Below are 15,091 nucleotides of genomic sequence, written 5' to 3'. Positions count from 1 at the left end.
AAATGGTGAAGGGAGGAATGAGTGGAGGGAATGAATGAAGATATACGCAAAAGTAAAAGTCACTATGTTTAATAGGAATTGTTCCCTAGTAGTTGTGTCTAAGATTGCAACCTAAGGGCATGAAGAGTTATAGCCTTTGGGACATTTCCACAATCTCCCTTGCCAGTGTGCTATGCTCTGTTTGTAAGTAATCAATACTTGCAGAGGCATTCCATCCTGCTCATCTCGATTTGGGCTCAAAAGACTAACATAAATCATGGGTATTTTTTTATTTTCTTAACATAAACAAATAGACGGAAAAGAATGTGAAACAAAAGAACTATAATGAACAAAGCAAGCTAAAATAGACAAAGTCGTCAAGGGAATTCTATACGAATCCAACCTAGACAATCAGCCTTCCAAATCTATTAATCTTTCTGTCTTTCAACACTCCATGAAAGTTTAACAAAAAAGAAATCATTAATTTATACAACAACAATTCCTCCAATCACTTCAACTCCTCTACTGCTTTCCTTTTCTTTTCTAGACTCCTCAGATCCCACTAACGAACTCAGTAAAATTCCATTTATCATCAGATTCCTCTAGCAATCTTCTGTCTATGCAACCAGTCAACTTTGCCATCACAACATACTCCACCAGTCCATATATCCATTCTTCAATTGTTGTGGGCTCTGATTATTTCCATCCAAGAGCAACTGCAATTCTTGCTGCAGTTACCATGCACCCAAATAATTCTGCATATTCTTTGAAAGGTTTTCTGACAGTGTATTCAAAAAACATACTCTTTAGACTCATGAAACACTACTCTAGTTCTCTTGAAAGGAAAGTTCAGTCCATTAATGTTTAATATCTTCATTTTGTCTCTAATATTCAATTTAAGGAGCTTAAACAGTTACCTCTTTTCAAATTTATCATCTGTTTTCCAGCACTGAAATCAGGTTTCTTTCTCACATTAATTCTTTTCTCCTCTGGTCCTCCACACATTCACCTTTCGGAGCTTATCTTCATTTATTTCTTCATAAGTGTGAATATATTCACAATTTAATACTGCAGCTTAAAGCAGAAAGGTTAGGTGGGGAAGAAATCAAGAAAGAAGGGAAGAGGAGAGGAGAGGAGAGAGAAAAGGGACAAGGGACAAGGGACAAGAGACAGCGGTAGATAAAACCAATTAGTCAGCCTTCTATCAATGTTAGAATTATTAGTCTCATTCTATCTCTGTTAAAATATTAGTTTGGATTAATTTGTTAAAATGAGACATTTAATCATGCATATGTTTGTGAGATTCAGAACCAGTAGAAACAGTGGAACATGTTCCCTTCTATTGCAGTTTTTATAGGGAATGCAAAGAGAAATTGATTGTATCATTAATAACAGCCTTTATGGTAACAGTTCTATGCATTTCTATCAATTTTACTATTCATTGAACATTGGGCATGTTGAGCCTCAAAAAGAAAAGACCAAGAGAGCAATATGATAGCACTCTACAAGTACCTGAAAGGTTGTCACAAAGAGGAAGGATAAGATCTCGTGGCCATTCCAGAGTGCAGGACACAGAATAAAGGACTGAAGTCACAGGAAACCAGGTTCTGACTAGGTACCAGGAAAAATTTCCTCACTGTCAAAGCAGTATACCAATAAAACCTGTTACCTAGGGACAGTGCTTTTTTTGTCATAGAATGCACCGAAACAGAGTTCTGGCACCTTTTTTTGATGGATTTTCCAAGTTTTAAAAGTAACTTTAAAATTTAAAAGTAAATTTGATGTTTGGTCCACCTGGATTTGAATCGTCCTGTCGAAAGTAGCTGGTCGGCGGCAAAATCATTAAAATGGTGCATGTGGGCTGCTTGTGTGTTGAGTCCAATGCATGCATACTTCGTCCATGCTGTTTGTGATGGCGCTGCGTGGCTTGTGGCGCTGCGTGGCTTCTGATTGGTCGTGTGGTCATGCGCTGAGTGCTTACTGTGGGCGGCGACCGTTATGTTCCATTACACAACTGACATGTGTGGGTGGGTGTATAATGATTGACTACATGCGAAAGGTAAATAATTTATTTTTTTTTTAAAGTTGGTGAATTGAAATTTTTTTTGAACTTTTAGTGTAATTTTTTTTTGAATTTTTAGTGCAAATTTAAAAAAGAAAAAAATTACTAATTACTTCTTGACCACCAGTCCTGCTAATAAAAAGGCCAGAATATTAACAGACACAATGACAGAACACATAGATACTAACAGCAGGGAAAGGAGTTGAGAAGATTTGTCTGACAAGAATTGGACAAAACTTTGGAATTTACTATGAACATTTGCCTTAAATACAATAAATTAAATTTATGTTAAGAACTGAATATATAATTTTTTAAATAAAAGATTAACAAGATGTGAGTTCTGGCACCATTTTTCTTTAAAAAAAAAAAGTACTGCCTAGGGATGTTATGGATTCTCCCACACCTGAGGCATTCAGGAAGGGACTGGGCAGTTATCTGAGTGGGATGGTGTAACTTAGTGTCCTGCACTAGCAGGGGGTTGGACCCAATGTCTTTCTAGGCCCCTTCCAACTCTACTATTCTAGGATTCTATGAATTTGTTTAAAGGAAGTATCCTCTTATGTCACTAGAAACATTGTGAATTTTTTAAAGATTGCAATGTAAATTAGGGGAAAATGTAGTGGTCTTCCTGAGTGAAGATATATAGACTGTGCTTGTTCGAGCTCTGTTTTTATTTTACTAGTGCTATTTTTATTTGTTTATTAATTTTCCTAGTCCTGATGATGATGACTCACATAACGTATGGGTACATGGAGGGAATGTTATGTAAACAGAATTTGGGAACTTTTATAGTTCTGTCCTGAAAGCAAGTAAGTTAATTAACTTGCCTTCTGTAAACTTCAAATTATAGAAATAATTACAAATTATTCACATGTACTTTCATTGATAAGTTAGCATGTGCAAATTTGTGCAGGTTTTTTTTTTTTTTTTTTTTTTTTGTCCTTTGGGCATAAGCCCTGGAACTTTTCAATAACTAGTGCTACACCTGGCCATGGACACACAGATAGCTCTTGGGGCCTGTCTCACTTCCTGGTGCTCCCAATTTTTATTTTATTGTATTTTTTTAGTTACTATCCAGAGAGCTTCAGCAAGTGGAAGGTATAGAAATGAAATAAGAATAATGGCATCCTAGAGAACCAGAAGAAGTTGAGGAGCATGAAGAGTGTTCTGCTTGTGCTGCCTGTGTTTCACTGTGTTTGTGTATAGTATATTTCTCTGAACTTGTAAAATGTGTAATTTGGTATTTAGTGCTCAGACCCTAACTGTACTCATTTTCTTGGGAAGATAACTAGTGTTGGAGCAGAAAAGGATGGGTTCGGAAGAGCAACTTTGTGTTTTGGAGCTTGGATTACATTTCTAGTTTGTTACTTTGATGCTTGGCAAGGTCCTTTTCCTACTTTCTGAGCTGTTTATCCTCTGAGAAATGAGTGTTTTGTGACCAGCTGTGCCCACCAAGTCAATTTTCTGAATTGTTGACAACTATTCACCCAGTGACCACCATTTTATAAAAACGGCCACAACACTTTTCAAAAATTTAAATATTGGGACCTCTGCTGTAGACCAGTGTAATTTAAGTATTATTGAATATACCATTATATAAAAGAAGATAACACACGCTGACAAACCACAGCAATATAAAATCAGGGGTACTTAATCAGGAAGATCTATTATTAATAGAACAGTGTAACAGCATAACAAAGATCAAACAAGGCATTTGGACATAAAATCAATGCAAAATTCATACCAGCTTAACTTCAAATACCCTATGGATGGAAGAAGCTGTTTCTTGGGAGTTTCACATTAATTTGTACAACAAAAGTGTTTAGTCTGATTTAACAGTCCTAACCAGCAGTGCAAAGTTTTATACTACGATCATTTAATGCAAATTGAGGACTACTCCAGAACTTTCAGTTATGTATAATTGAAGATGCCATCTCCATATAATATGCCTTTTGTATAAACTTGTATTTGGCTAACTAAAGTGAGATATCCTCACGTGACTAGGTCAATTCTGAGTGATTCTTCGCATCAAACAAAAATTTGATATTCACATTTGGAGTCACAGCCAATCTTGACCATTTCTTGAAATTTTCCTACCAACATGGAAGTAGAAATAATATAAAGTCGTAGGCACTTAGAAGACTTCATCTGGACCCTTCATTTGTTGGAACAGGCTTCTAGTTGTTGGCTGGTGGGGAAAAATTGAATGAAATGAAAGAATTCTCACTATAAGCACAAATTGAGTTTTTGAATTTGTATCCAAAAAAGTAGAATGGTCCCTAAAAACTAAATGTCACTTCTCACCAAAGTGGACTAAGTCTATTCAGCAAAATATAGGCAAGTGAATTATATTTTATTACTACACAAATATATGTACATTGTACCTGCTACCTAACAAATGAGAGATGATATCCTGGTATCACAATTTACTTAATACCTTCACCTTACTTCTCCACAAACCAAGGGTTCTCTCATATTTCTCATATAAATATATTGCAAGATGTTTTCAGGTTTTTCAGTTCATTTTTTACTCAAATTATCTTTGACATTTCCATGACTCAAAAAAGTCTTTGGGCTATTCACTGTAGTTCCTCAGGTGGGTGGTAGTGTTCCAGAGATTCAGCTCAGTGGAAAACAGAGGAAATATAGTTTAATTCTTGTATTCAAATTCACTAAATGGTTTGGGACAATTAATTTCCAATTGTTTCCCAGTAGAGTAGATTTACTTGTACATTAATGAAGCACAGGTGTTAGGCCCCTGGTGTCTTTGTGCCTAGGAGGCATATTTAGGTTGTTTATCTAGTCAGCCGTAGGTACTGCAAGGTACTCAAGCTTGCCTTTAACAGTTTATACAGTGAAGTTTTTTTATTTTATTATTTTTTTAAATTTGCTAGCACCTGTTAAAATTTTAAAACTGATCATGTAGAAAGAAGTGGAAGAGATTGCAATAGTAAACAGTGCTAAAAGTTAACAGAAGTCATCTTCTCTTACGCTTAACTGCCCAGCTTGATGTTATGAAGAAAAGAAGCTTAATTTAGGCAAATGTGTCATGTGAAAACATAATAGTCAATACCATACTAACTCATTCCATATTTTGGAATTAGGTATTCTTTTAAAGGGGTATTGTTTTATCTGTGGGTGAAACCCAAATGTGCTTATATTAATATTCATTTTTCTTGTTTATTCACTGAACTGCAGTACCAACATTTTAGAGGAAATGGAATAGCCTCCACAGACATTATGAATTTCAGTAGCTGGCATAATTACAGTGATCTACATATTCATTAAATCCACAGAAGAAATGTGTCCAAAAAGACAACCATGCGTTTAGAAATAGCACACTGCTAAATATATACATTTAAAACTTCCTTTCCTTTTGTTTACCCCAAATTACTGCATGTTATATTACTTCTCATTCAGCTAAGTCTTTAATAATTATTTTAAAAGTTTTTTTTTCTCTTGTTCATTCCATGCAGTAAAGAATGGCAAGAATTATTTGTAAACAACAATTACTTGGCAACAATACGGCTGAAGGGGATTAATGGGCAGCTGAAAAGCAGCAGGTTCCGTAGTGTTTGCTGGAAGGTAAGAAGAAAATATTTATTTACAGCTTGTACGTTGTGATATATCAAAACATTACCTGATGCACTTGAAGATTGCTGATGTAAAGAATCAGTGGATTTTCCATGAGATTTCACCCCGATATTCCCATTACCATGTTTTATTATTCACAGGACAACTACTAATTTCAGATAACTTATTGTGAATTACTTGATCATAGTGAAGAAATCCATCAAATAGTTTTGATGAGCAAATGTTTTACAGTGAAATATTCCAGTACATTAGTGTGTTCCACCAAAAATGCAACTAACCTGCAAACAGTTTAAAACCATCCATCTTTGCTTTTAAAGGAGTTCCTTGTATCCTTTTCCAGTATGAACTGAGATAGAGGGTTGGAATCAAACAGTCTTGGTGATCAGGAAGCATACAGTCCTGTGCAGATGGCCATAAGCCTCTGAACCAGGAGGATTATGGGAATCCTGTTAAAAGTGGAAGGAATGCAAAGGTGAGGGTCACCTCTGTGCTCTTCTCACTTGTCAGAGCACTTAAGAGATTACGGCTCTCTAAGTGATTTGCTTTGGAACAGAAGGGAAGGAGGCCAAGGCACTATCAGGATACCTCATATTTTGGTGGCACAGGTCTTCTTCCATCCCAGTCCCCAGAATGTCCCCAAAGGTTGCTCTTATGACATTGGTGAAACAGCCAATGTGGTCATTTCCATCCAGCTGTGTGGCTGGAGAGGGATCCGAGTATAGATCTCCAGCTATGAGATCAGAAAGATTTTCTGACTTCATTTCTGGGGATTCAAAAATCCAATTGCCATGTAGATGCTGTCTAGCAACCATAGGACTGAACTGTTAAATCCAGAAAAAATATTTGTGTGTATATTATACATTTAAAAGTTATCTATTTTCTTTCCAAAATAGTTGCTCAGGATTTTCTAATGTAAAAATATTAGTGAGCAAAACTTGATTGTATGAGGTGGCACTGTAAAAAGCTCAGCAAAACTTTGGTGCCTTGTATGACTGTGTTAAGAAAACTGGGCAAGCAAAAGTGGAAAAAGAACCCAAGTCTACAGGCAAGGAATCTGGGAAATTGGCAAGTTAAGCAAAAGCACTCTACTTTAAATGTGTTGAAATTAGTACATATATTTCAATGAAAAGGAAAGCTGTATATGATAAAACTATGAACACATTAGTACCGTGTTGAAACAGCATATTTTATTCCAGTAAAAATAGGTTGGATCCAGATTTAGGTGCATGCAAATGGTCTACTGGAAGTAGGTTCATCCTTTCTCACCACATCATCCTCACCACAGCTACACAGATGATCTAAAGCTCTTTCTGAATGAGCTGTGAGCCATGGTGCCCAAAAACTGGATCAAAGCCATTTCTACCCAGAAGGCAGATCTGTGATCCAACCCAATGCAATGCATTTACAAGTACATGTCTCGATGCAGTATCAACTAAAGATGCTGCGTAAGTGAAAAGCACTGAAGCGCCTTGTTGGTGTGTCGGGGGGTATCTTTTTATATTTGGCAGATTACTGTAGTAATTTCAGTTTACTACATAAACAGTAGCACTAAGTTGATACAGTTTGCTTATTTTTCTAACCCATCAATATTTCATTTGATCTACAGCTGTTTCTGAATGTTCTACCCTCTGATAGTAATCAATGGCTCAATAAAACAACAAAATTAAGAACATCATATAACAAGATTAAAGAAATAGTAAGTTGAGTTTTGTTCCTCAGAACTGATACTTTCAATATGTCTAACAGGAAAGATTTTAAAATCTAGGCTCTTGTTCCTATCTGCAGCACATTACAAATCCTCGGAAAGCTGGACATCAAGACGTGATGATCAACAACCCACTCTCACAGGATGAAGGGGTAATCATAATCTCCCTTTTATTCACTGAATGTCCAACAATTTAAAATCTGTAATCTTACAAAAGTTGGAAGTTTATAAAAACCTCCTCTTTCAATATATGAAATACTGTATCAAATGTACTCCAGAAAGCTATCAAGAAAGCTGTAAGATATTATCACTTTCTGAGAAAAAAAAATTATGGCTTCCTTGAGAACTTCCATTTTTCTGTAAAAATGCAAAGTGCTAATCATGGTTAATAATACTCCAAAATGTAAAGTACTCCACAAAAACAACTGTTTACTTTATTGCACAGTTTGAAACAAAGAACAACATACGGTTCTATCACCACATTGCACAACTGCATGAGTTGGACAGACAAAATGGTTACATGAATTACATAATTTCTGGGACTCTCTGTCACTATGTCATCCACAGAAATAACACCTGATCATATTCTTGCACTTCTTAGATCACTTTTGCAGCACCCCAGAAAAACTAGACATATCCCAAAAATCAGTCCAGGAGTTGATTAGCTCTGGATTCATATCTGCTTGGAAGAGACATCTTTCGGGATGGTCATACCATTGTGGGTTGTTAATCTTCTATATGCAAAGATATTTAACATCTGCTATATTTGAAAAACGCATCATTGGCTACCATTTGGTCATGTGCTTGCAAGTATGAGCAAGGAATACTGCAGAATCTGGTTTATCTCTTTGTAAAAGTTCCAACTACAGTCAGATTTCTCTTAGATATACCTGGCTAGTGTTACACTGGTGAGAAAAGAATTAGCAGTTTTCGGACATCAGTATTCATGCACCTACAAATGTGTTCTAGTTTCACAAAACCTTCTGGCCCAGATTTCCAGCTAACTGGGCACCTTCTTTGTTCCCCTTCACCATGAACATGAGAGATTTTGGAATCCCCAGTGCTTTTTTTGTAAAAAAAAAAAAAAAGTACCGGAACTCACATCTTGGGGTCCCACTTTTACACAATGGTTGCCGCCAGCTGAGTCAACATGCGACCACGCAACCAATCCCAAGCCGAGAAGTGTCCCAAGCCGAGCAACGCCCTCAAAATCAGCACCGACAATCAGTGCAGACACACAAACTATGTTAATGATTTCTGCCACTGATCTGCTACACCCAACAGGGCGATTCACAATCACTTGGAAAAATCTGCCAAAAAAAGGTGCCGGAACGCTGTTCCGGTGCGTTCTATGACAAAAAAAAAGCCCTGGGAATCCCCATGAGTACATACAAAAACTTTTCTTTAGAAATGGGAGAGGCTGGAACACTACAAGGAAATTACAGCCTTATCATGATTGATAAATATAAGTGAAGACTTATGTAAAACTTTTATATTTTTCTCAACACTGATGTGTAAGTAGATTTGACTCCAGCTATCTACAAAGGCTTGAATAAGGTTGCAGCTTAGTTTGCCTTGACAGTGAAACTCCTGCATCCTAGAGAATGCCAAAAATATATCCCCAAACACAGTGCCTGATGGGAAGTTGGCAGCTGATGTAAGAACTGTTTTAAAATTCCCTGTCCCAACAAACTGGTCAAATTTTGACTCAAGCTGTGAGCATGCATACAGGAGCAAGGGAGACATATTGAAAGACCTTATTAATTGTTCTATGGGGCAGAGCCCTTGTTGGCTTTGAAAAGTTCTGATCAAAAGATATTAGTGCAGATTCATCTGGTTAGAAGAGCTTTAAGTGTTTTTTAAACTTACAAACAATTCTTCAAGCCTTCAGGCTGCTGACACAAGTAGGACATCCAAAAAGGGGGAAAATAAAATACAAAAGTTGTATAACAGTATAGAACTTAGCATTATGGGGCAGTGTGAAGAACCATAGATCAAAAAACAGCATATTCAACCCTTTAAAACATGATAAAGAGCCAGAGTTCATGTGCAAAGGATTCCAAACTGAGATTATATTACAGTCCAGTTATTCACCTAAGAATTGGCTACTTATCTCAGTCTTCTCACTTTAAGGTAAACAATAATTAAGGAGGGATATCCTTTTGTACTCTCTTCTTGTCTAGTCACCCAACAACAATTGGAGAGTGATCAGTGCTATACAGTTCATTCCTGTTGCTTGATCTCCATCATCCAAAATACCTCATTATATGGCCCAATTCCCTACGTTTTTCTCCCCATATAAACACATCATTTTTATGCAAATTATAGATGTACTTTTCCCACATTCATCCAGCAAGGTTTTGTGTGTGCCTGCGCATGCATGCACAAACACTCACACTCAATTAAAATTCACCTTAAAGTCCACTGTTCAAATAGCCAAGTCCACTGTTCAAGCTACTGCACTTGATGCACCAGCTCTAAACAGACAAAAGGGAGTTGAAGATGCTCTTCTCCAGAAGTGGGGTATGGTGTGTATTCACTACTCTCAGCTGATGATGTCTTGATGAGCAAGAGATCAGAGCTGGGACTTTGTTTCATTCTCTCAGAGAGTTGCCACCTGTTCTTATTCATTTAAAATAAATGTTAGTCATCAGCTCTTTTATTTAAACATTTCTGCTATGTTAAAAACAGCTGAATATACCATGATTAATTCTTCTAGTGAATATCAAGTGGAACCAATAATGTTGACATATTGCCTGTCAAACTACTGTTTCATATTTTTAAAGCAATATACAGTGCTTAGAGGGCAATTTTGGACTATCAAGTGACCAGATAACCAGAAGTTTTGGGAAGTTTCTTGCTTTCTGAAACTTTCTAGTGCACTCAGCCATTTTGTTTACGCTGTGCATGAATACTGATCAGGGCTTTCTGCAAATGTTTGCAGCTGTGGAATTGTAAAAATATCTCAGGAATGGCTGTTGGCCTTAATTGAACAATATAGTTATTGAGCAGTTCTGCAAACTTTTTGTGTGTGGTAGATTTATCATTTATTTAGCCTTGTTTTAAGCATTGCAGGAGACATGTGGCAGCTACCAAATGCAGTAGCCCCCAACTTTCTCTTTTTTCCTTTGTAACATCTTGAAATATGACATATATTGTATGAAATATGACAAATATGTTGTAAGCCGCCCCGAGGCTTCGGCGAATGGGGCGGCATAAAAATGTTTTAATAAATAATAAAATAAAATATATTATATAACACAAGCTACAGCTAGTGACATGAAGTGGGTAATATTCTTGGCATTGTGGGGTCACATTGCATACGTTTTATTACTAATGGTTACCAAATTGAGAAAAGAGGGAAACATGGGAATGCCATTTGGGAAGCTAAAGCTATCCTATTAAGTCTACTTTCCAGCACTACTCATAAGTGAGCAACTAATAAAATAGCAATCCTACCATTAAAGTTTGTGTGGCACAGGATCTAACTGTGTCCATGCAGCACTTGAAAGGAACAGACCAGATATGCAGACTGAAATGGGTTATTCAGTTGACCATAATTGTATTGATTTGCCTGAACAATAGATTGGTAGAGGCAGAGGGCATGGATCCTGTCATTGGAAAGTCCACCTGTTGTCCAGTTCCCTTCCTGCTAAGCATGTTGGTGCTGGATGGCAGAGTCACGGCCTAACGTATTGCAGACCACTAACACAAACTCCTTTCTCACCACCATTACTCACAACCATCAAGGTGACCCAATCTCGATGCCACATGCCAAAGACCTCTTTAGAAAATCCTCACTGAGGGGGAGCAGGGAGCCCAAACTTACTTCCTCTCCCAAATTGATCCAGTCTCATCCCTGTGATGGCCACCTAGTTGTGATGCAGAGCAAATTAGAATACCACTTCTATACTTGATCTCATAGCTGTATGGCTCAATTATTTATACTGGAGCTATTTTTGAAATAAAGAAAATGAAAAACTTGCCCCATGGGGACACAGTTTTTGCCAGTTGCAGAGCAGGAAAAATTCCTCCTCAGCCACAGTAGCTGATGACCAATTCCTGTCCACTGCAAGATCTATTATTACCAGTGTGGTTTGCTAGGGTAGTCAGCTATGGCAGTGGCCATACTGTAGGATGTAGACAGGTAAGACCCACCAATGTATCTCTCACTCCATTCTGTGCATCTTCTTACATGAATCTGTTGGGCCAGTTGGCACCCCACAGTTGACTCAGGAAACGTCCTGCTGGATAGTGGAACTGCTGTTGTACAAAATCTAACTCCAGTCATCCTCCTCCTTTCTTCCTCCCTCCATGGGGCAAATGCATGCCTATCTAAAATCTGTAGGTCCTTACTAAGTAATTTCTGACTTAGCTTGTTATTTCAGTGGCAAACATTTATATTTATACAACCTGAAAACAGAACAAAGGTACCATGATAATACTAGATTCCAGCCATAGGGTCATAAACTGAGATTTTCCTTCAGGAAAACTTTTAATTGATTTTAAAACCATAGTTACAACTCCTTTCTTGAATCAGGAGATGTCTCAGGGCAGGTAGAAGATCAAGACTGAGGTCAATAACTTAGAAGCAGCAGAACAGAAATCATAATAGCTAGATGGTGTTTTAGAGGCAGATGAAAACAAAACATGTTATTTATTATCTTGTATATTACTCACTTTTCTAAAATAAACATGCTAGATAAAAAAATTCTTACAGCTTGTGACAGAGTCCATAGCTGAGACATGGACAGCCAAAGCCAAGGCAAGACAGGAGCAACAGAGGCACCAGGACAACAGAACTTCAGGGAAGGCAGAATCCAAATCTTAGTCATGGTACAGATCAAGGTCAGGAACCAGAAGAATGCATAATGGCAGAGCAAAGTTGTCAGGAACAAGCCAAGGGTCAAGAAATAGAAAAACAAACAGCGGTGCAGGGCAAGTACCTTAGACAGGATAACAGGGCAGGAGACATGGTACGGCAAGATACATGACACAACAGGAACCAGATGCAGCAAGAGTCAGACAAGATACAGGAGCTGAACCACAGCTTACAGGAAGCCCTGCATTACTGAGGCAAAAGCGATGCGGGATTCATGGGCATGTTAGGATATAGATCAGGCAAGAGGCAGGCAGAACAGCAGGACAACACAAGCAAGCAGGAAACACAGTGGAAACCAGGAAATAGTCAGGTAAGGTGCATGCAGAACAGCAAACAGGCAAAACTGTGTTGCTGAGGCAACATGGCAAGGCAGATTATACAGCAAGATGCAGAAGACATAGCAGGGAGCAAGAACAGGAGCAGAATAGGTCAGACAGGGTGTAGGCACAGCAGCAAAGAGGAGGTCTGTGCTGTGAAGGTGCAGCAGAACCTGCACTGCTGAGATAATTTCCGGAGGGAAGGACTTGCTCTTATAAAGCTCTTCCATCGGGGCTCCTGGTTGGTGCTCATCAGTACATTGAGAGCTCTAATAGTTGTTTCTGGTTCTGTCCACCAGAGCAGCCCAGATTCTGACAAATTGGTAATCTGTCTTCCCATTGAAGAATCTATCTTCTGCAAGCAGAAGGTCCTCCATCTGATTTTGGGGGATTCCCCAATATTGCACTTCTTCCCATTCAGCAGTGTGCCCAGACTTGCTTTGTAGCATTTTTGGGAAGCAGAGAGGCTACCATGGGATGGAGAGGGCAAAATATTTTTTTTCAGTCAGCATACTTGATCCAGTATAAATTTGAATCCAGACTTAAGTCTTTTATATACACAAGCACATGCACGCGTGCGCACCCCCCCCCCTCAACTTATTCAAATAGATAATTTGTACTTGTTAGCTATTCATTCCATGAAATATTTTTTCAGTGTTACTTCCAAATATCGGGATATTAATGTACTGAAGGGATGGACCATAGCTTGCTTCAGAGATTCTTGAGCACCATCTCACTTGGCTCAGTTGGGAAGACCTGGTGAGCTGGAGTTTTCCCATCCTTGGTATAACCCATCAATATTATCCTACATTTCACATAATTATCTGCTCTTTTCCAGAGCCTTTGGAACAAATTTTTTCAGGACAAGGAACTTCGAAGTATGATTGAACAAGATGTGACAAGAACGTAAGTGTTATTGTTATTCATGTTACACAGTTCCATTGCTAAAAGAATCTTTGGCCTCAAGGCACCATCCAGCCCACAGAGTCATACGCTTTTTTACCTTTTTCCTTCAAGTTAATAACTCAGGGTAAACCAGTAATTGTTTACAGAAATCACATCCATGAAACCAGTGAAAAGTAATAGTGTGCCAGTTCCAGTCTACAGAACCATACATGTAGGGTACAATCCTATGCATGTCTAGAGAAAGAAAAAGGTCCAACAACTTCCAGCATTTGCTGGTCACCCATACTAGCTGTGACATGCTCAGAATTTTTTCTCTCTCTTTAAATGTGCATTTGATAACACCTTAATTCATTTTCAGACTTTCTGATCTACCTTTTGGTAAAATTGGCCCTTGGAGGTCATTTAAAGTAGTTCTTTACAGAGCAGAATATGGGCATTATGGCTTCCAACAGGATTAAGGGTACTTAAAACTGACAGAACTAAGAATAACCTAGATTTGTAAGGGATGCTCTGAGTTTGTTTCACTTGGGTTTAAATCTCAAAGAGATGTCTTGGAGCTATTGAAACAGGTTTATTGTAAATTAATATGTTACGTTACATTTGATTTTTAAAAAATATGGTTTGAGTGAGAAAGGAAAAAAGAATGAGAGGAACTGACAGATCTTGTGACTAAATTATGTTTATAATACAAGATTGAACAGATGATTTTCTGTAATTCTTAACACTTAATCAATAAAAAGTGATGTGTAATTAGTGAGAAATGTCATTCATCTAGAGGAATTTAGCATTTCTATTTTTGTGTAGTACTTTCCTACTGTCAGAGATGCCTTTTTAAAATGTTCCTTATTACCATTGTGAATATCCTTTCATCTCTTTAGCCCTTGGGTCATTCCTGTTAAGAAACTTATCAAAGCTAGAATTCCGTTCCGGAAAATATTTTGTCAGAGTTAGAACTCTGATTGCACCGAGTAACTCCAATTAAGCTCAATTACTTGTTACGTGACATGTTACTGTTCTGATTATAGCATAGTCCTTTACTAAAATTTGGGATAAGAAAAGAATCCTACAGATTTTAAAATGAGAGTTCAATATGATGCCTTTTTCCATTAATAGAATTGATGGGCAAAAAACAAAACAATGCACAGGAAATATTGACATCCCTTATTGCTTTATTTTGTATGCCTGTGCCCTAGATGTGTTTTGAAATGCATTTATGCTGTTAGATGTATAATTAAAATCTGAGTATGCTTTCATGCAAATTCTCACAGATGGTATTTTTTGTTTTTAAATGGGAACAGTTCAGGATGTTTAAGATTATATAAATACCTAAGTTATAATTGGGGAATTAAAGTTCAGATAGTGATAGTTTTACTAGTTATATGGAGTCATTGTAAAAGAAAAAAGGTCACACTTTCACTTAGGCATAGGAATGATATGTTTAAGATAAACATATTATTCATTGAGCTAGTTAATGGGAAATCCACATGTATGAAGCCATCTAAAATGATTCTGTATTGTCAGTTGTTAGCAATATTCCTGTATTTCTATTTCACATCATGCTTCCCATATCCCTATGGTTTGTGAGAAAGAGAATAAACACCTATGCAGGTCTGTTTCCAGTATTAAACAATTAATTCCAACTTCAT

At 37.4% G+C, this 15,091-nt stretch overlaps 1 protein-coding gene across 13 annotated transcripts in view; it reads left to right on the top strand.

Moving 5' to 3' along the window:
* The window catches only part of TBC1D5 (TBC1 domain family member 5), a 304,343-nt gene that overhangs the window by 157,612 nt on the left and 131,640 nt on the right, over positions 1–15,091 (top strand). For all 13 annotated transcript variants that reach the window (XM_044449385.1, XM_044449373.1, XM_044449377.1 and 10 more), the window contains 4 exons: positions 5,518–5,626; positions 7,242–7,331; positions 7,421–7,492; positions 13,378–13,445. In XM_044449385.1, coding sequence (XP_044305320.1) covers positions 5,518–5,626; positions 7,242–7,331; positions 7,421–7,492; positions 13,378–13,445 — 339 coding nt within the window. The remainder of the gene's footprint in view (positions 1–5,517; positions 5,627–7,241; positions 7,332–7,420; positions 7,493–13,377; positions 13,446–15,091) is intronic.

This window comes from Varanus komodoensis, unplaced genomic scaffold, assembly GCF_004798865.1.
Source record: "Varanus komodoensis strain SLA01 unplaced genomic scaffold, ASM479886v1 scaffold58, whole genome shotgun sequence".
NCBI lineage: Eukaryota > Metazoa > Chordata > Lepidosauria > Squamata > Varanidae > Varanus > Varanus komodoensis.
This window is presented reverse-complemented; position numbering and strand designations above follow the sequence as displayed.